At 33.0% G+C, this 26,712-nt stretch overlaps 1 protein-coding gene and 1 pseudogene across 1 annotated transcript in view; one reads left to right on the top strand and one right to left on the bottom strand.

The window, feature by feature from the left end:
* Positions 1-26,712, bottom strand: part of Pde3b (phosphodiesterase 3B, cGMP-inhibited) — a gene marked incomplete at its 5' end in the record, with an annotated part of 127,331 nt that overhangs the window by 37,197 nt on the left and 63,422 nt on the right. Inside the window, 2 exon segments of the mRNA XM_005380333.2 lie at positions 2,423-2,671; positions 7,533-7,583. Coding sequence (XP_005380390.2) covers positions 2,423-2,671; positions 7,533-7,583 — 300 coding nt within the window.
* On the top strand, positions 11,722-13,077 carry LOC102005367 (annotated as a pseudogene).

Raw genomic sequence — 26,712 nt, 5'->3', positions numbered from 1 at the left:
ATTTCATTTTGAAAATGTGTTCATTTACTCCCAATTTTATTTTCTACACTATTGTTACACTTTTTTTTAATATACTGGGAATCGAACTCAGGACCTTGCACTTGCCAACCAGGTGCTTGTGCCACTGAGCTAAACGCCCAGCCTATACTATTGCTCTACTTACCTTCATCTAGTAAATAATGAATTTTGAACTCCTTACAGTTTAAACTAGGTTTTTCTGTTTGTTTGGGTTTTTTTGCACATTTTACTCCTAGTTTCAAGAGCAAGAAACAATTGAAATATAAAAAGTGGATTGCACAAAGTGACCCTGAAAATCAACTTCAGAGGATAAGCCATAATTTTAATCAGCCCTTGTATCTTTTTTATAGTAGCCTAGGCTAAGGTGTTATTATAATATGTTAACAAATAAATAAAAGCAAGAATTTAAGGAGCTAGGAATTGTAGATCAGTGGTACAGTACTTGCCTAGCACATGTAGTCAGGAATGGCCAGCCTTATATCCTAATATTTTCTAACATTTTTAGTACAATGCTATCTAATGGACCCAGTGCTTATCCTGGAGAAAATACAGGATTCTGAGTTACACTCTGAATTAATGATTAAATTAACTTTAGAACATGTTAAGCATTAATATTTTATCCTAATTTTAAAAATATTCTAAATTAATCCAAAATTCAAATAAAAGGAGTATTCCATTTTGACCAATGTGAATAGGTGTTTTGCTTAAATTTATATAGTACAGTTTCTGTTTCTTATGAATTTATCCTATCAGCAGAAATTGCAACAATCTCAGAGAAAAGTGTATTATATTTTAGATGTCCCAAGGATATTAAACTAACCATCCATGGTTAGTTGACCCTACAGCGAAAAAATTGTTGTTGACTAAAATTTAGGTTCATATTCTCTCTTTGTTCTTAACACACATATAAGATATTTAAATTGTCTATTCTTACTCCCTTTTGCTAGTATTTTTCATAAATGATATGGTTCATTTTTAAAGTAACATAAGGCCTTTTATATGCTTTTCCAAAAGTAGAGACATTTATATATGGAATTCTAATGAGTTTAAAAAATAAAGAGAAAGAATAAGAGTTATTTCCTGGTTCTTATATGACTTACTCAATCTCAGCACCCAGAGAAAGCCTGATTAAGTACAATGCTCAGGAAATGAGGTGTTCAGACATCCTATTGAATCACAATTACATTTAAAATATTTCTAAAATGTACCAGTACCCTTTTCTACAGAGTAAATGAAGTAACAACCATAGTAGTGCTATCAATATGATTTTTAAGAGTTTTAAGAATTACTATTTTAAACTACTATCATAAGTAACAAATGTGAATGGAAAAATGCAAAGGACCAGCAACATATTAGGTGAAAGCAAACTCAAGAATATATTAGTTACTTTATTGATTTATTGCTATTCCATGAATTCTGGATGTATGTGATTAACTTTTTTCTGGTAGAGCACTAAAAAATATTTCCTAAGTGCCACTTTATCAAGTCAGTTCAGACTAATGCAGGCAGTATTATATATGCTATTTCAAAATAAAACCATCACATAATGACCTAAAATCCAGATTGTCATCAATAATTTTTAAATCCTTTGGCCCTAATTGGGATTTGTTAATTTTTCAACATTTCTAAACTCTCATACTAAGATCTGACAGACTAAAACTGATCAAAATTCTCCAAAATCTCTATTAACCTTTTTCTAAATTCTATATACATTATTACAATTAACAGAATCAACTGAATTGAATTTCATCATCTCTTGATTATAGTTTCCTTAGTTGTAGAATAAATTAGTTGAACTAGAATAATCCCTAAATGTTTCTAGTTTTAATACTTTATGATTTTAGCAACTGGAGATGCTATCAATAGTAATTAAAAAACTTAAACAATTAAAAACCTAAACAAAGCTGTATAGTAATAAAGAGAAATTAATACGACATCTAATGGTGGAAAAATCAGTCCCTACTGATCCATAACAATCTCCCCAAAGTAAAAAAGGGTAGGGGGTACAGGGTTCAAAAAATATGGATCATTTTTAAATAATGTTAAATAATTCATACTATGAATAGTATCATAATAATTTGTTCAGTAAAAAAAATTCTAGATTTTTTAAAATAGATGACATTTTGTACAAGTCTAGAATTAATTTGCTTGTTCTGCATTTAATAATAATAGTTACATTCAAGTTATAACTGCTAATCACCATAGTCTTATTTAAAATAAAAACTGAATACTCATCCAGAACTGAGTTTAACTGCCTACAAAGTCCCAAGCAGCTAAATATAACATAAAAGATGTTGATCCTTGAAAAGGAAATTGTATGCTAAATAGTATTTAAAGAAGCAGTTTTAATTTGAAAATATCATAAAATATGATCAATAAGGCTAGATGATTGCTGTATTTTAACCTTGTGGAGTTTTCGATCTGCTCTCTCAGCTGGATCTTCTATTTCAGAGCAGGGATAAAATCCAGGAAATGGGGTGAGAGGATTAATCTTTGGTCTACAGGACCCAGAGAAAGCACCCATCAAGCTGCTGATACTCTGTAGGGAAGAAATGACTTGTGGGGGAAGGCTTGGGTCCACCAGAAGATCTGACACCATATTGCGAGCTTCATTTAGCACTGAAAGATCAACTCCATTTCCACCTCCAGAACTCTAGAAAAGTAAAAACAGTAAGATTATGTATTTGTTACACAAAAAAATTAGCATTAAGCTCTTCTTTAAATAAAAGTTTATGTTATAATACATAAGTAATTTAATTTTACTAATATAAATTTCCATTCATTTGGATAAGCATAAATGACACCAAGCTGAACAATTTTAATATATACTGTAATACTGTAGATACTATAAGCTTCTTTATTTTTATTAGTTTAGTTCATAGCTAATAGAATGCATAACTAACTTACTGACTTTATAATTAGTATGGAGCTATAATCATATTTAAGGTTTATAATGTGGATATTTAATTAATTTATGGATGATTTTCTTTCCATTATGTCAAAATTTCTTTTAAATACATACATCACTTCTTTCATTTATCTTACTTATGAGGCACTACCTTAGTGCAAGGGTTTATCACAAAGCTTCTTGAGTTTGAAATTTAAATGTTATCCCTAACTCTGTGGTCTGCACAACTTGTACCTGAACATTTTAGTTTCTTCATTGTAAAATGGAGATAAGAATCTCTTTTTTAAGGGTTGATATGAAAATTACATCTGATAAAACCTGTAAAGTATACAAGGTAGTGTATTTAACAGTATTAAATAACTAGTATTATTTATTATTTAAAGCAATAAATAGTATCATTACTATCAGTATTATGGAAATGTAAGATAAAAATACAGAAAAATGGTATTACAGTTCAAAAGAGAGAGAGACAGGTTTGATATAAATGATTAGGAAAAACTTTTGGAAGCGGTGGTGTTTGAATTGGGCCCTAAAAATGTGGCAGGATTACATTTACAAATATTAGGAAAAAAAATTTTTTAAATAAAGCTAAAGAAAAATGACCAGGGAAATTCATTCCACAAGAGGAAAAGAGCAAATAAATGTACAAAATGATAAAATAGAGATGTACAGGAAATATGAAATTGTTGAAGTACAGGCTGTGTAAAAGACAGCAATGAAAAATAAGGTTGAAAAGGCACCAAATGTTTGAGAACACTGGATTCCAAGCTGAGTTATTTGTTAACGAAGGCTGAAAACAGAATTAAAAGAAAAAATAAAGCAAGGAAAAAGAAGAAAAAGTAATGAAAGATAATGAAATTTTGGACAGGATAATGGGGGAATGTCTCACTTAGAAGGCAACATTTATATCAAGACCTGACAGGTGTGGAAAACAAGCATTCTAGCCAAAGAAACTTAGCAAGTGCGAAGATCTAGACGCAAAAGATTGACTTGTTTGAGGAATAACATTGAGGCCGGCACATCTGCAACAGAGTAAATGAAGGAGAAAGTAGACGACAAGTCAGACAGGAATGAGAAGGGAATCAGACTGTGTCAGTTCTTTTACATCCATGATGAGGACTTCAGTTTTTATTCTAGGGGAGATAGGAGAGTAGTGAGAAAGACATGATACAGCTTGTACCAGATCAAATTAAACATACAGATTATTTACTATAATTGAAAATGTTGAACTTAAATGCCTGTTTCTCATTGGCTTATATTTGGCAAAATCCTGATTTTGTACAGATAGCTAAGAACAGTTTTTACATTTCAAATGGTTACTAAAGAAGAGGCAATGGGGAGTTGGGGGGACAAAAGAGAAAGGAAGAAGAGAAGCTTCAGTGGTGGCAGTGGCCATACTTCACATGCAAATGCTAAAATACATACTTTCTGATCCTTTATTTATAGGAAAAATGTTGATTTGTCTTATACTACATTTCAAAGGTATTAGTATGTACTATGATTGAAATCAATACAATATTAGCACACATTTTTATTCAGTATGTTTTTATCAGCCCTCTGAGGGAACTGGTATTATTCTCAACGTAGGTGAAGAAATAGATTCAGAGTGATTTAAGAGGCTTGTCTACTTTTTCCCTCAGCCTATTTCATTTCTGTAGTCTTTCTTGTACTTACCTATCATCTCTCCTTTTCCCCCCCTAAGTAAATTTTTAAATAGATTCCACCTATTAGAGAAAATAGGTAGTTACCTGACTTCTGAGTCTGGCTTACTGCGATTAACATAATGGTCTCTAATTCCATCCATTTTCTTGCAAATATCATAATTTCACAATATGGGTACATAATATTACATTCCATATTTTCTTTATCCACTCATTGCCAAGCACCAAGACTTTCCATAACTTAGCTCTTTGAACTGTGCCACAATAAACATGGCACCCAAATATCACTATAGTGTGATGTCTTTAATATACCAAGGAAAAGGACAGCTGGATCAAATTGTATCTACATTTTTAGATTTTGAGGAACCGATACAATGTAGTTTTGATTTTCATTTTCCTAACGGCTAAAGATATTGAACATTTTTTATATACTTATTGGCCAGCTGTACTTCTTAAGTAAGAGAAAAGAGCCAGATGCAGTGACATGCACCTACAGTTCGCATTACTTGGGATGCTGGGGAAGGAGGATTGTTTGAGCTCAGGTATTAGGGACCAGCCTGGGCAACTTAAGGGAACCCAGTTTTCATTTCAAAAATGCAAAAAATTGCTAAACAAAATTTAAATGACTGATAAACTGGCACTATATTAAAATATTTACTATATATTTATATATGAAAATATACATTATAAATATATGACAAATCAAATATATTTATTATATATTAAAGTGTATAATATATATTTTCATCAGAGTGTACCATAATAAACCATATGCTGGGACTTTTTTCAAAATGTACTAGATACACACATATATGTATATGAATGTAGATATGTATTTTCATTTCTAGAATATAAAAAGGATTCCTACTGACTATTAAGTAAAAGATAATTAGACAAAATTGTCTAGAAGATATTTGGGTAGACAATTAACTTATGAAAAGGCCTTCATTTCAACCAGAGGAATCATCAGTTAAGCGCAAGTATGTAAGTTACAAACATGACAGTCACACAGCTACCAAAATTATATAAAAAGAGATACTACACCAAGCGTTAGTGAAGATGTGGAATAAATGGAATTTTCATACTATTCATGGTTGAATAAAACTTAGTACAAACTCTTTAGAGAATTATCTGGCACTATTAAAAGTGAACATTCATAGGCATAGGCTAATAATCCATTCCAAGAAAATACAACAAAAGATATCATTCCAACAGTATTACTTGCAGTAACCTCAGATGTGAAAATAAAACAATGACTATTTGTACAATGGATGAATTGTGATATATTTATTCAATGGAATACTAAATAGAATTAATATGAATAAATTACTGCTACATGTAATAATATTAATCTCACAGATAAATTTTAAAAAGGAATAAAAATACAAACGTTTGTTTCCATTTATATAAAACTTTAAAAAGTAAGTCATGGTAGAAATTAGTATTGATATAATGCTTGAGGAAAGTTAGGGACAAAGGAAAGTACATGAGGGTTTTCTGGGTATTCAATTTCTTATCCAAATGATGGCTACATGTGTGTATTCAGTTTGAGAAAATTCATCAAGCTGTACATTTATAAATTCTGAATTTTTACAGATGAATGTTATACTTCACAGGTCATTAGAAAGGAAAAGAGAAAAAACAGCCATAAATAAATAAAAATAGAGGACTGATGTGCTTAATATCAAATACCCATCTGCCTGACAAGTGCATGGTCTTGGCCATTACTGCTTATTTACCTTTAAATTTTATCAGTAATTTGGATACTTTCTGATTGGAAACTGAGGGTCTTTGTGTATATGAAGAATGATGAAGCCTACTATGTAGCAGGTCGAGAAACCACCCCAACCCTTTTAGGTCACATGTAGCCAGCTCCTTGATTTCATCTGACTGCAGTGGTTGCATTCTTTTGTTCATCAAAGTCTAGAGAATATCCCTATGGAACATTGTGACTATTGCATTCACTGTTCAAAAGTAAAAATCAGCCATTCAAAAGGATGTTCATTTTTCAAAAACTGGTGTTGGGACAACTATTAAAATCAATCTAATAAACATGTATAACATTTCTGTAACAAATAGTTTAATATTTATCAATATTTATCATTGTGAAAAATATCAGGTTCAAAATAACATGAAATATAACAATTTTTTAGAATAGAACATACATTTGTAGTAGGTAGTTCTATAAATATGTACATCAAAATTAGCAATGAACATAGTTAAATAGGTTAATATTTTCAAGTAATTTTTTCTTTATATTTCTATTTTCAATTCATCTGATATGAACATATCTTAAAGGATTAAAAATTAATCTTAAAAGTATATATTATGTTATTTCACTTATAAATTTCAAAAATAAGCAAAACTAATCACTAGACGTCAGGAGAGGAATTATCTTTGGAGGTACAGGTAATGCCTGGAATGGGGCTTAGTGAGGCCTCTGGGACACTGGTAATTTGTTCAATTTCTTCATAGAGATACTAGGTATATGAGATGTTTAGCAAGTGAAAATTCACTCAACTATATGGTATGTATGTTTCTGTATGTTATAACAGAAAATGAGAGTGTTCTCGCTTCCCTAATAAAAATAATCTGCCAGTTGCCCTGCTGTCTCAAAGGTGGCCTTACATATGTTTATCTCCTTCTGTAGACCTGTGTTCCAGATCAGAAAAGAAAAATATTCTCATCTTTAACATAAAAATCCTAGTTTATCTGAGCCCGGAGTATATTAACATTTTTAAATGAGTACTGTGTAAGTTGGTTTCTTATTTTATTTTTCCTTTACATTTAAACTGTTGTTTGTTTTTTTTTTAAATCTACCTCAATGAAGGTTCTAGTTAACTTAGTTCAGTTAAAGAAAATTTTATGACATAGAAATCTTGTAAATGTAAATTTAAGGTCAAATTTTCACTATAGATATTAGTTATTACTGTTACTTTATTTACCTGGTAATGAGGCTTATACCACTGCTTTAAGTCCCAATCCCAAAGAATCATCTGGAAAAAAAAATCCATTTGGTTAAAATCAGAAATGAATGACTGAATGGATAAATGAATGATGAACAGACAAACTGCAGTTTTTTTATTATAGATACCCAAAATAGCTTTACTTTTGAGGGTACCAGGAAGGTAAGAATAAAAATAATCTTTAGACAGAATATTTCATTACTTTACCACATTATAATTGAGAAATCAAAATAAAAAATAAAGGCACAAAAAGCTGTATTAACTTTTAAATATTTATTACCATAAAAAGTAAAATCCAAAATCACATCACTAAAAATACAAGCAAAATTAAATACCATCAACTCCTCCCCCCCCCCCGTTCTAAAGGCTCATTATTCATTATCTTAAAATAAGTGTAAATGGGTGGAGTTATTTCCTTACCAACAAGACAATTCTGTGAAAGGTACCTTAAAAGCTCTGGTCCTTGGGACTAGATTATGTAATAAAGGAATGGATTTATAAAAAGCAACATATATACCATTTAATACACAGATAACTAGTGATTGTATGCCTGGTTATCTCCTTTCTAGACTATCAACGATATCTTAGCCCCAGACTAGTTCCATCCTGCCTTCTCGGAGGCGCTCAGGCTGCTTCCCTATCCAATATAGTCACTATGTTCAAGGAGATAAAATTAACTTTAATAAGCTGCAATTGCCATTTATTGTTAATCAAAAAATTCAAGTTTATGCACTTAAGAATAGGTCCTTTCCTTTTTGCTTAAATAATCTGTTTTAATTGCTATTTTCTAACTTTCAGTCCTAGCCTTGAATATAAGCTGACTTAATTTCTAATATAATCATATAACTTCTATATACTGTATTATCTGAGGTGTTTCTTGTCCTTAGTATTGAGTCTTTTGGTTGCAAAAATCTTTAAAAAGTGTTATCTATATTGTCATTTGTCTGGTGTTTTATCAGGAGCTGGCAAAACTGTTCCTATAAAGGGACAAAGTATTTTAGGCTTTACAAGCCACTGAAGGTCTTTATGGCATATTGTGTTTTATTTTTCTCTTGTAACTCTTTTAATCATGTAAAAAAAACCATTCTTAGTATGAAGAACATATAAAAACAAACTGCCAGCAAGATCTTGGCAATGGGCTCTAATTTGCTGAGTCCTATTTTACACCCACCATTCATCATTCAAAAACTTGCCATTTATTATCATCAGCTTCTGGTCGACATCTTTACAGAAAATAATCTCTTTCTTGCCAATGAAAATAAATCTATTTTCCTCCCAAAATCCAGACAATACTACACCTACTTAGAAAATTCATGGATCAGTGCCCACACAATGTTACAGTGTCATTATATACAAAGTATATCATATATTTTAGTAGACTCATTAAATTTATTCAATATTTTATATACCCCTAAGTGTGGTCCTGATATAATTATTTTAGGTATAGTAGGATACAATCTAGATTCTGTAACTACTAATTAATGCAGTTTAAGAAGTTAATACCTTCCTAAAAACTACATTAAGATTAATAATCTAGCAAGGTGTGGTAGCACACACCTGTAATCCTAGGACTCAGGAGGCTGAGGCAGGAGGATTGCTGCAAATTCGAGGCCAGCCTGAACTGCATAGGAAAACCTTGTCTTAAAAAAAAAAATCAATAACCTAAAATTCCTAAGAGCCTTTTATACTTGGAGTTATTATGATCCATTTACTCCAGCCACACTTATACAACTCATTTTTAGATTCAAGTGCAGTATTTTATTTCCTCTTATTTTAGACTGTCAAAGTTTCTTTAAAGATTGAGAATATCAGCTAGCTTATTCATCATTCCTCCCATCATCACAACGTTTGTAAATCTGATATTTTCTCATGGTGAATAATGAAAGCCCAGACAGAGTTATACAAGGACTAAAAGTTACCTGTGAAACTGGCATGAATTCACTACTGTGCATTCTAAACTACAAATCTGCCAACTTGCACTATTATGATCCATATTTCTATATTTCTTCCACAAGGATACCACTAAACAAATGCTTATACCTCATTTCGCCAGTTCATTAGCATAAACAGTTGTTTTTGCTAACTCCAAGAAGCAGCACCTAAGAAGCAACAGAAAGTAGCCAGGAAGCAGCCCCAGGAAGTAGCCAGGTAGCCTGACCTCAGTGGTTTCACATGCCAAGGCCTGGAGAAATAGATGGGCAGCACCGCTCACTCACCTTTGGCCTCAGGAGACAGCCAAGCAGCCCTCCATGTGCAACTATAACTCCAAGATCCCTTGAGAGGACCCACACTACCCGTGGACTGATAAGCACTCCGCGTAGATAGACCCACTGGTGCAGCCAAGCCCCCGAGAAACTCCAGGCACTGACAAGAACTCCAGCATCCCTACCATACATGCTATGATGTGCCTGCCTAGGCTGATTAGAGTGGCCCTACTGCTGTATAACCTGTGGAAAATGACAAGCACCACTTATCTACAGCCATGTGTACTATATCCAGAGCCAGTGGCAAAGCCACCTAGCCTAAGAGAGCTGCATCACAGCTGGTGAATACTACAAACCCCTGCAAGCTTACATGACTGAGACACACACAGCCATGACCAAGATTAATTATAGCTGAATAAGCTATACAGACACTACTGCATCCATCCTGGAAGCAAAGCCAACACAGTCTATCCAACCAACACCCTAGGATATACATACATGAGAAAATCTTTTACTAGGTAAAACTGCAGAAGAAACTGACCTGTTATATAGGCAAACTGCAACATTAAGTCAGAAGAAGCCCTGAAAAGCAATTAATATAATGCCTCCACAGGAACATAAAAGTCTGCAATAACAGAACCCAGAGAAAAGGAAACTGTTCCAAAAAAGTATCTAGGAATAAATTTAACCAAGAAAGTAAATGATGTCTATAATAAAAATTATAAAACATTTAAGAAAATACAAAAATGGAAACATGTCCCATGTTCACAGATTGGAAGAATTACACTGCCCAAAGAAACCTACAAATCCAATGAAATCTCCATCAAAATACTAATGATATTCTTCACAGCAAACAGAAAACAACAGTGTTAAAATTTCTATGGAATCACAAAAGACCCCCAAGGCTAAAGATTTTAAAAACAAAACAACAAAAAGCTGGAAGCATCAAAATACCTGATTGTGAAACTATATTAAATAACTGGTATGAAAACCAAGACATATACCAATGGGACAAAATGATGAATTAACTCAGACATAACTCGAAGCATCTAAAACCAAAAACATATACTGGAGAAAAGGCAGAGTCTTTAATAAATGGTGCTGGGAAAGCTGAATGTCCATATGCAAAAGAATGAAACTAGACCCATTATTTTTCACAATGTACAAAAATCAACTCAAAATGGAGCAAAGACTTAAATAATGAAATAATGAAACCTGAAATAATGAAACCACTAAAAGAAAACAAGGATATCACTGGTATAAGCAATGATTTAAAAAATCCCAAAAGCACAAGCAACAAAAGCATGTATAGACAAATGGAATTATATCAAATCTGAAAGCTTACATAGCAAAGGTAACTATACCAAAGAGACAATCTGCAGAATGAGAGGAAATACTTGCCAGCTATGCATCTGACAGAAGATTAATATTCAGAATACACAAAGAACTCAAACTACAGTCAGAAAAAAATAATCTGAGTTTCAAAGGGCAAATGATCTCAATAGACATTTACCTCCCAAAATACAAATGACCAACATGTGTATGAAAAAATATTCATCATCATTTATGATCAGAGGAATGCAAAAACCACAATGAAATATTATCTAACCCCATTTAAAATGGCTATTACTAAAAAGACAAAAGAATAACAAATGCTGAAAAGGGTGAAGGGAAAGGGAAATTCTCATACTGTTGGTGGAAACAGAAGAGACCCTTCTCAAAAAGCAAACTACTACTACTACTACTACTACTACTACATTCTGGCTATACAAAGGAAATGGAATCAGCCTGTTGAAGAGATACTTGTGAAAAATGTAGTACATGTACACAATGGAATATGATTGCACCACAAAAAAGGATGAAATCCTGTCATTTGTAGTGACATGGATAAAACCAAAGGACATTATGGTTAAGTGAAACCAGCCAACTACTAAAAGACAAATATCATATATTCTCACTCAAACATGACAGGTAAGAGTCAATTTCATAGAAGTAAAGAATAGTGATCACAGGGGCTGGGGATTTAGCTCAGCAGCACAGTGCCTGCCTGGCAAGTGCAAGGTCGTGAGTTCAATTCCTGGTACCGGAAGAAAAACAAAAACAAACAAACAAAGAATAGTGTTCACTAGAGACTAAGGCTAAGGGGAAGGAGGGCTGAGGGTGGTTGGATAACAGGTATCAAAATATAGGTATGTAAGAGAGGTAATTCCTCATGTTCAACAGAACGGTAGGGTGACTACAGTTTACAAGAGTTTGCTTTATATTTTATAAGAACTGGGCTGCAGATGTAGCTCAGTGATCAAGCACTTGTGTAACATTTGTCAGTCACTTCAAACCCCAGACACACACATGAAATAGAAGAGAACAATTCAAAGCTAAGCATAAAGATAAATGTTTAAGGAATGAGCAATGTTGATCATCCTCATTTGATCAATTATACATTGTATATACATGTATCGTTATCACACAGAGCCCCATAAATATGTACAATTACTATGTGTTAATTTAAACATTTAAAAATAAATATTTAGAAAATTTTATAGCAAACTGACATTGGTGGGACATTTTCATTTATTTTATAGAAGCATCAATCTATAACAGATTGAGAAAAAAACTGAAAGCTTGATCCCTTGCTGTAATTTGACACCAGAAGACACAAAAGGATCCACACCATTGCCCAGTTTGGGGTACAAAAAAACTAGATGCTGCCCAAATATTTATCAACAATAAAATGGAAAAATGTTTCTATGTTCATACAATGGAATACAGCACTGAAAATGAGGTAAAGTTATATATAAACATATATTGTTATATACAGAAGCTAAATTAGTACAAAAAACTGCTGGGGAAAAGATCACTATCACTTTCAACATTAACAATATTATCCTACCAACATTAGATATCGAGGAAGAGCCCTTACAGGGGCAGAAGATAAAGAGCAGGACACTGAACTGACATCAACTCCCAATTTTGTGGCAGAACTTACGAAGAGTGATGGCAAGTCCTTGTCCTAGACTGTCACTATTCAGATGATGAGATTGGTAAAGAAAGCTGAGAATGACATTTTTCTCTATCAAGGAAGTTAGCTTTCAGACCACAAGAGAGTCTGAATGGAAAGACACTGATTACACAGTTAACATAGATTCCCTGGACTGGGACTTTCTGGTCACTTGATGGATTTCCTTGTTGACCAAGGAGTAAACAATACTTTTGCAGTTGAGTTGGAGTTCAGCACAGCCCTAGAACATCAGGAGTATGTTACTTTTCTTAAAGACCTCAAAAGTCTTATCAAGAGCCAATGGAGTAGTCAGAGACACTGAAGGACTTAATTTTATTGCAAACTTTGGCCAAGGAATAAAGCATACCCTGACAGCAGATACATGTCCTCTGCAATGGTCATCATCCTAACATCCTGGGGAAAAACAGCAAATTTAAATTATTGCTGTTGCACTCAAGTATTTTATTTCTAGGTTTTTGTATAACACAATAATGAACTTTGAAATTGTTTGTAGCCTAAAAAAATCAAGCCTCAGAGAAACACAGTGTAATTTCATACATATGAATAAAATATATAGCATTGAGATATCCTTTGGGGACAGACAGAGAGAGAGAGAAATAGAAATAGAAATAGAAATAGATAAGAGATATATATAAATTCAGGATACTTATCTCTAAAGGAGAAAAGAAACTACCTGGATCTAGGAGTAGCAAAGAGGGAGCTTCAGTGTTAATGGTAATGTTCAAAGCTAAAGATTGGTGTTTGTTTCTACACTTTATGCATATTTTATAAAATTCACCTTTGGCTAAAAGATTAAGAATAATTTAGAGAGGTAAAGAAGTAAAGACAGTGACTAGAGTAAGAAATCTTTTGACAAGTGTGCTGTCAATAGAGTAATGGTATGTAAAAAACATTTTTTTAATATGGCAGGTTAGAGCACGTTTGTACTTGACAGGATGGCAGAAGAACTAATGACAGTAGATAGACTGAGAGATATTCAAAGGGGTGAAATCTTTAATGAAAATATTGCTCAACATCTTTGTAATATTCGACTGCATGTATATATATTGTTACGGTTTGTGAACAGATGCTCCCCCTCAAGCCTCATGACTAGTAGATGGGGCTTTTCGAAGGTAGCTGAATCTAGAGTCTGTGATTAATTCATGGTTCAATCCTAGGATTAACAGTGCTGAGATTAAGGCTGGGTGACTGCTGGATCAGTCCACTGATTGGATTGGCACCGCCCTAATCTCAACAGTCTGGATAAAATAAAAGCGGCAGAAAAAGACCTGTCATTCCTTCATTGTTGCTTTTGCTATCTTTCACTACCAAGAATGGTTGCAGCCGTTTATGGAATGAAACCTCCCCAAATTGTGAGCTAAATAAATCTTTCCTCCCTTTAACTTTGGGCATTTGAGTGCTTTGTCTCAGCAATGAGAAAAGTAACTCAGACATATGTGTACTATATTATATATTCACGTATTTATGATATTAGGTAAAAATTTAAACTACAATTAGCCATTATTTATCAAATTATGATCTTTGAATCTTTAGTTATTCCTCAGTAGTCTGGAATATTTAGAGGGATAAAAGGAAAAAATTTAGTTTACATATATGTCTTTTTTTTCTTTTTCTTTTTCCTTGTACCAGGAATCAAACTCAGGACCTTGCACTTGCCAGGCAGGTACTTATGCCACTGAACTAAATCTCTGGCCCTAGTTTACATATCTTTTATAATTGTAAAATGGAAGATTAATTCCAGTTTCCACAGTATCTCATTATTATTATTTTAATAATCGTTATGTCCTTAAAAGTTAGGCAAGTGCCCAAAGCCTGCTTATTGTGTAATAATAGTACAAATCTTAGCTAAACTATTTTCATCTCATTTGAATATCTTCTTAATAGCTATTAAATTTCATGCTTTTCATTGTGTTGCATTATATATCAAATCAAAAATATAAAACTGCATAAAACTGGTGGCTGAAGCCTGATGTACTTATAAAAGTAATAAGCATTAAGTCTAAATCAAGATCAGAACTGTAATGCCAACAGTATAAATTTATGGATGTGACAATATTACACAAAAACATAAAAACAAAAGGTGTTACGGGAACAAACAACAGTGATCATCTAAAAGGTGGAGTTTTTTTTCAGACTGACAATTCATTCACTCTATATTCTTTTGCATGCTGTCTTTGAAATTTTATCAGATAATGACTTGAAGCCATGGAAACTTTTTAAATGAAACAAGAAGACTACTTTGGTAAAACAATACCAATTTTCTAAAAGAAGTATATAATGCTTTCTTACATGAAACTGAAGATTTATGTTCCTAAAAGAAAAGTAACACAAATGAAATATCATTCAGATTCTGTGCTCCTCACAGCAAAAGCACATAAAAAATACTGCTGAGAGTTATAAAACAGCATTACAGATGATTAACATTATGTTGAAAGAGAGAACAAATCAAACAATTTTAAAAATGTATTTACCACATGACACCTTGGGACATCATATAATGAAAAAGACGTACAATGTAAATAAGTGATTGCTGTTAACATTTTTACTTTTACTCCTAGGCAAATGCACTCATGTATAAAGTCCAAATAATCTTTTGGTATATGTATAGTACATATGAGGAAGGACAGCAGATGATTTTTATGTGGTTTCTGCTGAAAGATCCACACTGTAAAAAGATGACTTTGTCCTACTTAATGACTATTCTGTAAACTCTATTATGGCCTAATAGTGGTGGCAAACCTTTCAATGATAAGCAGCAGCCTGCTGTGGCACACCTGCCATAGGTTCACTACCATTGGCCTAGGAAATGTGTGTTGGAACCAATTCTGGGAGAGAATCAGTTATCTAAATAATAAGAAGAGCTGTGCTAAGCAATGAGAGTACTCGTTAACTACAAATCTACATACATACTGCTTTTATTCACAGAAAAGAGCCAGTGCTGAAAACTCATAAACTGAGTATATATAATTCAATGTTAAAGAAATAGCATAAATTGCACTCAAGTTTTGGCCACAAGTATACACCTCTTCAGCACACTGTGGAAAAAGTTGGAGCAAATGTAAAAATATTAAAATTCAAATATAAACAATAATTATAATAGAAGTTTTTTTTCAATAAGCATGATAAGGTTATCAACCTCACAACCAACACAGAGAGGGATAAATATTGCAGGGAGAAGTTAATTGCAAGGCCCATGCTTAATTTGAGTATGCATGACAAATAACCAATGGCTTAATATCCTCCCAACTCATAATTTAGTTAGTTTTATTGCAAACAACATATGCTGATACTTTTTTTTTTTTAAGAAATTGTGGTGGTTTCTATACCTCTAACTAAAATTGGTGGGTGGCTACCATACATACTCAGGGCACAGTGAGTGGTACATGTATATTAAAATTACTTTAAAAAATATTAGCCTAAGCATTAATTTCCCAATATAGTAATACTAGTTCTTTTAATGTCTTACTTCCTAGTAGATAGTAAGTGCTCAGTATACACATTGTTTCTAAGTCAGCAAAATTGTAGGCATCTAAATTTCAACCCCAATACCAAAGCAGGCACTGTAAATAATTGAAATATAAGAGAAAATAAAGCTAAATTTCAAATTCAGTAAGAAAAAAATAGCATGACTATGGTATGTTTATTATATTGTAAGACATCATTTAATGAAAATATGAAGTATAAGCATGTTGACTTAGAAGCTTTCATCATTACATTTACCTCTTTCTAAACTCAAATATAACACAGTATCACAAATTTTTATATCTTTTTATACATTATATGTTTAAAGCTAATTTTAAGAACTATACTGTTTCCTCTAAGTAATATATTTAGTATATAATATTAAACCAATTTTTAGTTGATCTGATAAAATTATACCCAAGCCTGTGCACTTATTTAAATTCATCTTTTCTTTGTGGTTAGAAGTTGAATCCTGATAAAAGTTTCTGTTTGAATATGTTTATAAGTCTAACATGTTTTATGGAGCGCTACAAAACCACCAAAACCACAGCGAATCATCAGCAGTACAACCAAGAGATTTTATCAGGTTCAATTACGTCAATGAGGTTTTATTTCATTGTTCCCTATGCAGTCAAAAAGAAAAACATATATAAGCCCTCAAATAAAATGCACAGAACTGTTATACTTATGTGAAATTTAAAGGAACACTTACCATGGTACAGTTCTGAATTAACTGCTACAAAAACCTGCAGTCTCTTATTTCTTGATGAAATTTTACTTGAAGTGTCTGCATAAACCTATGCTAATAAAATTAACTGAATTTAGATGACTCAGAAGAAACACATCATCAATTGAAACATGACCAACAAAGTGAAAAAAAAAGAAAGAGGAAAGTTTTGTCTATGTGACATTGCTTTTCCAAAACCAGAATATGAGTCATCTCAAGCAACATCTTTGAAGAGCTGTGTGGTGTGAATCAGTTTCTATATGTTAGCAAGCATTCATACACACATATTCCCACAGAATACAGTTGGCCTAATTATGAATAGGGGCATAGGTCAGACTCGAGAAAAAATGTTCTTATCCTGAATAGTAATTTTCTCTTACCTGTGAAGTGAAATTTAGAGCCTCCTGAAGTCTTTGTTAAATGTATATTTTTAACAGACCTAATTTTAGAGAGCTTATATCTGACTAGATCAAAACAATGTAAGTTGTGGAACTTTGAATATCATGGATATCCTCCAAATTTAAATTTTAAGAGACAATACCATTAGAATTATATGGACTACAGCTGATTTTAACAAGGCAATGTAACCTATTGTTATGGTTTAGATCTGGGGTGTACCCCCACAAAAGCCTCATGTCTTTGGACAGTAATTTCATCTTGGTGGCACTATACTGGAAGTGCTAAATGTGCTGTTAGGATGTGGGACCTGGTTGGAAGCAGGTCACTGGGGGCATAAACTAGAAGAGGATATCTCCCTTCCCAACTCCTCCCTTTGCTCTTTGCTTCCTGGTGGTGATGACATAAGCAGCCTTCCTTCAGGCAAGGCCTTTCCATCATAGTGCTTCTGTGTTCTCCTACTAACCATGGACTAAGACTTCTGAAAAGTCCGAACCAAAATAAACCTCCCCTCCTTTAACATATCCCCACCAGCTTGAACCATAGATGGTACATGTATGATTGTCCTACTGGATGGTTTGTACCACCCACAGGGATTATCCCTTGCCACCCAATGGGACAGTCACATAGGTACCACTGGTGGTTCAGAGCCACTAAGCAGAGAGAAAAATTATGGCACCATCATGAATGTAAGTTATGGGTATCAACGATTTTGTTCCAGTGATGAGAATGTGATTAAGATACTAGCTCATTGTGTTTCTTAAGACCATACTTATATTCTCCTCCCAAATGGTCTATAAAATATGGTAGTTGAAAAAATTTTTGTATCAAAATGTTTTAAAATTTACAAGCATTTCCTTAACATGTTGATTTTGACTTGAACTATTTTCTAAAATTAAAGACCCCAAATCCTTTTCACATATCATTTAAACTTTTATATGTATTATTATTGTTGTTGCTGATATTTACTTTTTTCATTAAAAGAATGCCATCAATGTGCATGCTTTTATGTTCTTCAGGAAAGAGTCTGTGTTTGGATGAAAATAAAAAAAAATAAAACTGTACACTGTGTCTTACAAAAAACTAAGAAGCAGAAGAAAGGTCTATCAGGGTTGAGATAGGGAAGAGGTAGAACTAATATACTTGGAAACTAATCTCATTTACTAGTCTTTTTTTTTTTTTTTTTTTTTTTTTGGTTTTTCTCCGGTACCGGAAACCGAACTCACGACCTTGTGCTTGCCAGGCAGGCGCTTTTGCCGCTGAGCTAAATCCCCAGCCCCCCTCATTTACTAGTCTTATTAATCAAATAATACGATGATAGTGAGGACAGTCATGGAAAATTAGACTACATGCTTTGTGTCAATACCACATTATGCACACAATACATATTGTATCCTTGAATCCTTACTAGAATTCTCTGTATTTCTATAATTTTCTGCCTTATTTCTCTCCAGATGGTAAAAAAAGGATTACTCAAATCACAAGACTAGTACAGGAAGAGTCAAAACTAAAGTCTAGACTTGCCTAATTTAAAAGCTTTAAGGATTATTAACCATTGCCAGGCGTGGTGGCGCATGCCTGTAATCCCAGCCCTCAGGACACTGAAGCAGGAGGATTGCTACAAATTCAAGGCCAGCCTGAACTACATAGTGAGACCCTGTCTCAAAAATCCAAAATATCAAACAAAACAACAAAAAAAGACTATTAACCATCATGTCACCATCTGCTACTTTCATTTATTTGGTAATTGACAGCACATTAAAAACATATCAATTTTGCAAGTAGCCCCACTGTATGTGGAAAAGTTAGGCTAAGTAGTTGTACTAATTACTCTGCATTTGTATCCAAAATCCACTTTTTGCTCTTACCTGGATGCTGGGGAAGCTAAACCCTAAATTTTGCATCACTAGAGCAACCTCACAGCTGGTTTCTGCTTAGATGTGGCCAATGGGATACCAATAGCAGAAAGCTGGTGTTAGGAAAGAAACATCAAAGATCAAAATTATTTCTTTTGTGCTGTCTCCATGGCTAGGTACCAATATCTCTGGCAACAGCTGTAGCCCTCCATGACTACAGGTCTTGCAGTGGACCTTCCTTCACACACTTAGCAACCACTAATCTTCTGAAATCATTCCCACTCTTGTTCCGTTAGCCCAGGTAAAATAACAGTTCTCCATAGCTGCCCAACCTTCTCTTGCCCATTCTCCTAATCTTACTCATTGTCTCTAAGTAAACTCTTCCCTAAAGATGGTTCTTACTTGAACCATCTTTGAGTGAATTCTCTTTACTGGGCCCCTAAGTAAAACAGGGATATTGTGATTCAGTCCTTCCACATATCCGGTAGAAAGTGTTTAAAGCTGGAATCTGAACTTGGGTTTATCTCTCCCCAATTTCATTACTTTTACTCTAGTAAAAAAGTAATGATTCACGCTTTTGGTAAGATCTTTCTTTCCATAGATGGAAAATATTTATATAGACATTGTTTTCACTTATCAAATTACTCTCTAGTGTCTGTAGCTATATACACTGCATATCATTCTGTTATCGCAGATGAAATGAGATCTGGTCTATAGCCATCCTTTCCATAAACGCTGTGGATCTAATTCCCACTTTCCTACATTCATATATTTCACCAGCAGTTTTCTCCTTCTCTCCTACATATGTTTTGTGCTCTCAGTTATTCCAATTGAATTATAAACATATTCAGTTTCTCATATCTCACAGATGAACATATAAACACATATACCATATGATTCCACTTCCACCTCACCTCATGCCATTTTTCTGCTCCTCTTTTCAAAAAGCTCCTCAAAGCATTGTATGTTTTGATTGTTTACAATTCTCAGATCCTCTCTTCAGCTGACTCTGTTTAGGCTTCTGCCCTTACTGATCAAATACTTTTTTGAAGTCTCTATTGCTTTTAAAAACCACTAGTGAATTCTTACTCTTCCTATGTTTTGATCTATCATCATTTGACACAATTTAACATTCCTTCCTCCCTAAAACTCACTTTCTCACTTGGCTTCCAGAATGTCACACTATCCAGATTTCTAACTCACTTCAGTCTCCTCTCTGGCTTTCACCCCGCGTTTTTGATACCTTATCATTGTATCCCAGAGCTCTAGCCTTCGACCTCTTCTCTTTTCTCTCTGTCTAGGCTTACAGCTGTAAATATCTTCAGTAAGCTAATGACTCACAAATCTGCATATCTTCTTCCCTGAGATAAAGAATCATCTGTCCAACAACTGCCTACTCAACATCTCCAGTTGACAAATATTCCTCAAAATGTAACATGCCCAAAAGTGATCTGATCTTCCTTTCAAGCATACTCTATCCAGTCTTCCCCATCTCATTTAATGGCAACACTATTATAACCTTGGCTTAGGCCAAAAAGATAACTCCCCTCTTTCTCAAACTCCACAATGGCAAATCCCATTATCTCTACTTTCAAAATATGAACAGTTCTTGTATCTCCATTATTCCTACACTAGCCTAATCCACCATGATTCCTTGCCTGTATTATCATAGCCTCCTAAATATCTCCTTGTTTCCACAAGGAGAAGAAGACAGTAAAGTTATCCTCTTAAAGCATATTATGTCACTTTTCTGCTCAACACTCTACAGTAGCTTCCTATCTCAACCTGAATAAAAGTCGAAAGTTTTAACAGTGGGCTTACAAAGCCCCCTCTACTTCCCTCCACTTATGTACTGATTTATTTGGTGTTCCTTAAATGTGCCACACAAGTTCAATAGAGATTCATTACTTATCCTTTCTTTTTTCTTAAAAAAATCAAAAGGAAATAACAACATAACTACTAGTAACTAGGGTGAATTTCTAAAATTGCACTGATAACACAAATTTTTTTAAAGTACCACTTGAAATATGTATTTTTTTTTCTAGCAGGAAGTATAAAGCCTGAAACAAAGACATCTAAAAGGACAGAGGGTAAATATGGATTTAGTTGGCAAAATATAAAAGTAACAAAATCAGACACTGTTTGAAATATGTACAGCTTTACCTATGTAAGAACCAATTACTGTACTTAAATCTCTATATCCTACTAATGAACTAGTAAGCATTTTTAAAAATTTGAACGTTAACTCTTAGGGGACTGTTCTATTTTATGTATCTATTGTTGAAATATCTGAAATTGAGTGCAACTTTTTCAACCTTAAAATTTTAAAAACCATGTAAAGTTATAAACTGCTCCACGTTCCACGGTCCAATTAGTGGGCTCAGGGAAAGCAAGCACAGAACACTTTTCTAAGTATAATAATGAAATAGCCTTTATTTTACCAATTTTTTAATCTCTTGTTCTCTGTAGGTGTTTTCAAGTTTCTACCTCCCTATTTCTCTTTTAGACCTCCAGTGTCTTTTTGGATATACTTCGTGGCCCAAGCTCCACCTTATTTCTCAATGGATGAGAAACTTTTATTTCTATCCATAACACAGCTTTTACATTCCACCAAGATATATATTCTGGGAGTGGGGAATTCAATAATAACTAAAGAAATTGAGATTATAAATCTTAAAGCATACAATATCTATTTTCTTCCTACCTTAAATAAATAAAAAGTTACCATTTTCAGTTATATTTTTCAGTATTATTTAAACAAGTAAGAGATTAGACTGATAGCAGCAAATATGCTACCAAACTTAGCTCTAGCTCTGGAAGGAAAACCTTAAAAGGAAGTCATACACCAAGGACCTTTTGAGGAGATTTGAGATTGGCCTAAATTGGTGTTTCTGTAACCAAACCTGGAAATGCTTCTTCCATTCATACACATACATCAAGCAGTCTAGTGTTACAGCCCAGGCCCTCCAAAAGTATAGTAAACTACCTTCTACTAAGTTTTGACCCTACTAAGTCAGGCTTTTTTTGCCCCAGTCAGCTCTGTACAGTTCAAACAACTAAAAGATCCACTAATAGGTCAATCAATAAACAGGAACTAGCAAATACCAGGTGGACATATTCTCCACTTAACAAAGAAAATACAACAAAAATTTATGATTTTCTTTATAATTTCCTTAAAACGATGATGAGTCAACCAAAGCCATCAGACTCTACAGTCTGCCCACTCTTCTGGCCTTTGATCCTTTGAGCTTCTGCCAGTTATGGAGCCAGACCAAAATGACTATTGGAGTTTCCACGTTTTAGGTAAAAGATGGAAGGTACTATAGGTAATATCTAAATATTATTGGGCTCATGGATTTGAAAGAAAATAAATGGTGAGTATACTTAATAATTAATTTCTATCTTTTAATATTCTCAAATTTCTGTTCTCCTGAGAGACTAGTATATTGATATCATTATGATTATAAACAAAACTTAGATGACTTGTTGAATGAATGGCTCCTTTTCCTATTTCAATCTAATTTGATTTAAATATTTCTAACTTTCTATTAGACCTTTCATATTTTTATCAAATCAACCAGCATCACTTTCAACAGCTTCCAATCAATTTTCCTCTCAGTTCTACCCACTGTACACAATAAAACCAATATTCTCCTTTTACAGACAAAGAAAACTAGGACAACCACAATTAAGTGAGTTTTCTCTTGTCTTTCTCACCTCTGTGCCTAACCTTACTGAACTGAAAAATCAGTATCCAGACACACAAATAAAACAAATAAACTGGTAATGCACATTATCCTGATGATCAGTGTAATCATTATTTACTGCAAACAGGCACAAATAAAAAAAGTGAAATAAGAAAGAAAATACAAATTTGTAAGAAAATACAAATTTATAATTCTACAAATTGAACTTTCCACCAAAAGTGGCATCTGATTATCACCTTAAGCCAAGGGTTGGAAGGGGAAATCTACTAATAAATATCTGCTTACCACTTTCTATATTTTACTGGTACCTTTCTACTTTTCCTGGTTTCTAGTCTGTACTTCATGTTTCTTAAGCCTGATTAATATATTTGACCTATTAAAATAGAAGAAATTAAAAAACAAAACAAAAAATAAACAGAAGACCACAACGGAAGTATTCCTTAAACTATAAAGCTTTTTTAAAGCACCAACTGCAAATTTACCATGAAAGTACAATAAGAAATTAGGTTATTCAATGAACAAGCATATTGAAAATATGTAAAGAGTCAGGACTGTAAAAAAGGTCACATTGGTTTTGCCAAAAGGCTATATCCCTAAAACAAAAAGGGCCAAATAGATACATCTCTAAGCCAATAAAAAAGATACATCTTTTTTCTTTTTTTTTTTTTTAAAAAAAAAGGACTATACTGAAAAGTAGCACAATGTGTACTTCTATTTGACTGAAATTAAAAAGTAACTTTTTGTGGATAAAAATTTTAAACATTTAACAGAGATGCACTTACTAGGCCCTTATCTGCCTTTATTTTAGAACTGTACACTGAACTTAGTAGATATAGATGTTAAACAAAATTAACATTAAAGCATCAGAATACAGTTTAATCAAGAAAACTTAAAAATCAATTTATATTAATAAACTAATTTTCCACTTAAAATGAAAGTTTTCTACTTTTTATTTGGGATGTTTATTCATTGGATACAAATTATTCAAGCTAACTACAATATTTATATGCCATTGGTAGGTATTAGCTGAGTTAATAAGTAGTCAAAGTAACTGAGCTTAAAATTTAAAAAATAAAGATACCAGGCCCATAACAACCTGGTTTAAAAATGAAAACTGGTAGTTTTTTCTCTACTAAAAAAGAAAAAAAAATTCAAATACCCTAGGGATCAGCATAGTATCCTAAACTTATAAAACAAATGTACTAAAAATTTTATGCTATGGGCTGGGGATTTAGCTCAGCGGCACAGCGCCTGTCCAGCAATCGCAAGGTTGTGAGTTCGATCTCTGGTACCAGAAAAAAAATTAAAAAAAAAAAAAAAGAAAAAGAAAAATTTTATGCTTTTCATAACTGAAGATACTTTTTGCAATAAACTTTAAACATACATGTAAATTTAACAGTACAATTGAAAAAACTTTAAAAAGTTGGAGACCACTGACCATTAATTTTCTATGTATAAAGAATATTAATAGTAAAAATCTGGGAATTGTTTAATTTTGAGTTAACTGCTATTATGATGTGGCATGGATCAGCTAAATAAACTAACAAAAGACAATCAAAATCAAATCACTTGTAGAAATTCTACTTAAAAAGAGAGCAACTACTAAATGTTCACTGTGGAATTACTAATTTTTTCAAGCACCAAGCTTTCTGGTAGTGCCCCTCAAATAAAACTGCCATTTGATCATACAGTTAAATAGATTTTAAAACACAGAAAATCCTTGCAGTGAGCTCTGAAAACCATTGCTAGAACTATAATTTACTATAAGAAATATATTCTCTGAAAATCTGTGTAGGAATGGCTTATTATAGCTCTTGATATGTGATACATAAAGCAGCTTGACATTGCTTATGACGCAAACATAAACTATCATCAGAATGACTTTCACCACTTTATAAATACTATATTTAAGCTGTTATTCCTTGTAATTTTAGACTGCATTCATTAAAAAAATCAAGTCTGCAATAAAATTTAACTTACAAAGCCTCGAGTGCTCAATAGTAGTGGTTGAGAATGATTCTTCTCACTTTTAAAAATTTGTTCTCAGCCCTGAACTAAAAAATAAACAGCATAATAAATAATGGGGAAAAAATTATGGCAACTGTCTTCCCAAGACTGCAATTTCTAGGTTAGGGCAGGGTACAAAGGGTATAATAAAGGTACATAGCCAAAAAAGCCTAGAGGAATTAATGTTCGAGCTGACATTCACACAAACTAATGAGTACAAAATGAAGAGGTAGCCAGGAGTGGTAGTACATGCCTGTATTCCCGGCACTTAGGGAGGCTGACAAAGAAGGATCATAAATTTGAGCCCAGCCTGGGCAACCTACTGATACCCTCAAAATTTTAAAAAAGGGTTAGAGATGTAACTCAGGGTCACAGAGACACTATGGTTTAATCTCCCAGTGAAACACACACACACTCACTTCAAACTTAACAAGAGTATTGCCATACACAAAAATCTAAATGTATAAAATAGATAACATGGGAAGTGGCTGCTCACAGTCAAAAGCACTATTCACTTTCCAAAGGATTTACTAAAGAGTTAAGTAATCTCATCTACAAAATAACAATATAATATCTCTACTCAGATTACCAAGAAAGCAATGAGATAATAGCCATAAAGGGTTTACAAATGATTATGAAGATTAATATGAAGAAATGTTAGCATTTTTTTTAGTATTGTTGATGCTAACAATAATGAGTTCTCTTGACTTACGTGTTGCTTTACAAAGAGTTAAAGAATGATGAAAATTAAAACTAAAGTGGTAAGGAAACTGCTAGCAAAGTATAACATTAAATGATCAAATTATCAAGGAAAAATAAAATTTAATTTCCCAAATACCCATGCAATTCAGAAAAGAACAAGTAAACCATAAAAAGTGAATTACTATCTGTAGATCACCAAGTACTTTTTGAAGTTTTTGACTACTTAACTGGGTCAGGCCCCATCTCATACTCACATTACCTTGTCTAAAATCTTGGTTGTTTAGAAAAGCTTTTCTTTAAAAAAAAATGGTATGTTATTTAACATAAACTAAACAGGATGAGAAGTTCCTAAAACACTAGATTCCACATTCACTGTCTTACTCAAAAATAAAACTAAATAAGCCAATAAGATTTTATTGGTGTGACATAAACTTTTTATAACAAGTCTTGTTTAACTTCCAAAGCAAAACAGTATTTAATCATCTCACATTAAGTGGAGTTGTAAAAATCTCCCCTGTCTGAGTCTTCCCAGAAAAGTAGTGATTTTAATGCTTTATATAGTCAATTTGGAGCTCCAGCAGCACAACTGGTTAGTGTGTAATACTTACATATAGTCTACTTACAAAAAAATTAAACTATGTCATTGAGTTGATTGCACATAGCAGGAAATATACTATTATCTTTCCAAGAAAAGCAACAATAAATATGTTTTTTGGGGTTTTTTAAAATTTTGCACAGGGGATTGAACCCAGGGTCTTGTGTGTTAGGCACACAACTCTACCCCACCCTACATCTCTACCCTAAGGTTAATTTAATAAGCTATTGCTATATTTATAAATTTGCATTTTAATTTTGCTAAAATCATTTTAAACAATTTACAGTAGCTATGATCACCTAGGGGGTAAGTTTTTCATTCTTTATTAAATTACCTTACATCTGTCATTTAAATACAGAGGCATAAAAGTAATTTTTCTCTCTGGTAGCAAATGCTGAAGACACAACAGTAGATACTAAAGGAAACTAAAGCTACTAGATTGGAAGGCAATCATAATTTTCAGCCTAAGAAAATCAAAGTTGGC

The sequence above is a fragment of the Chinchilla lanigera genome, unplaced genomic scaffold (assembly GCF_000276665.1).
Source record: "Chinchilla lanigera isolate Chin_1 unplaced genomic scaffold, ChiLan1.0 scaffold00013, whole genome shotgun sequence".
NCBI classification, from domain to species: domain Eukaryota; kingdom Metazoa; phylum Chordata; class Mammalia; order Rodentia; family Chinchillidae; genus Chinchilla; species Chinchilla lanigera.
This window is presented reverse-complemented; position numbering and strand designations above follow the sequence as displayed.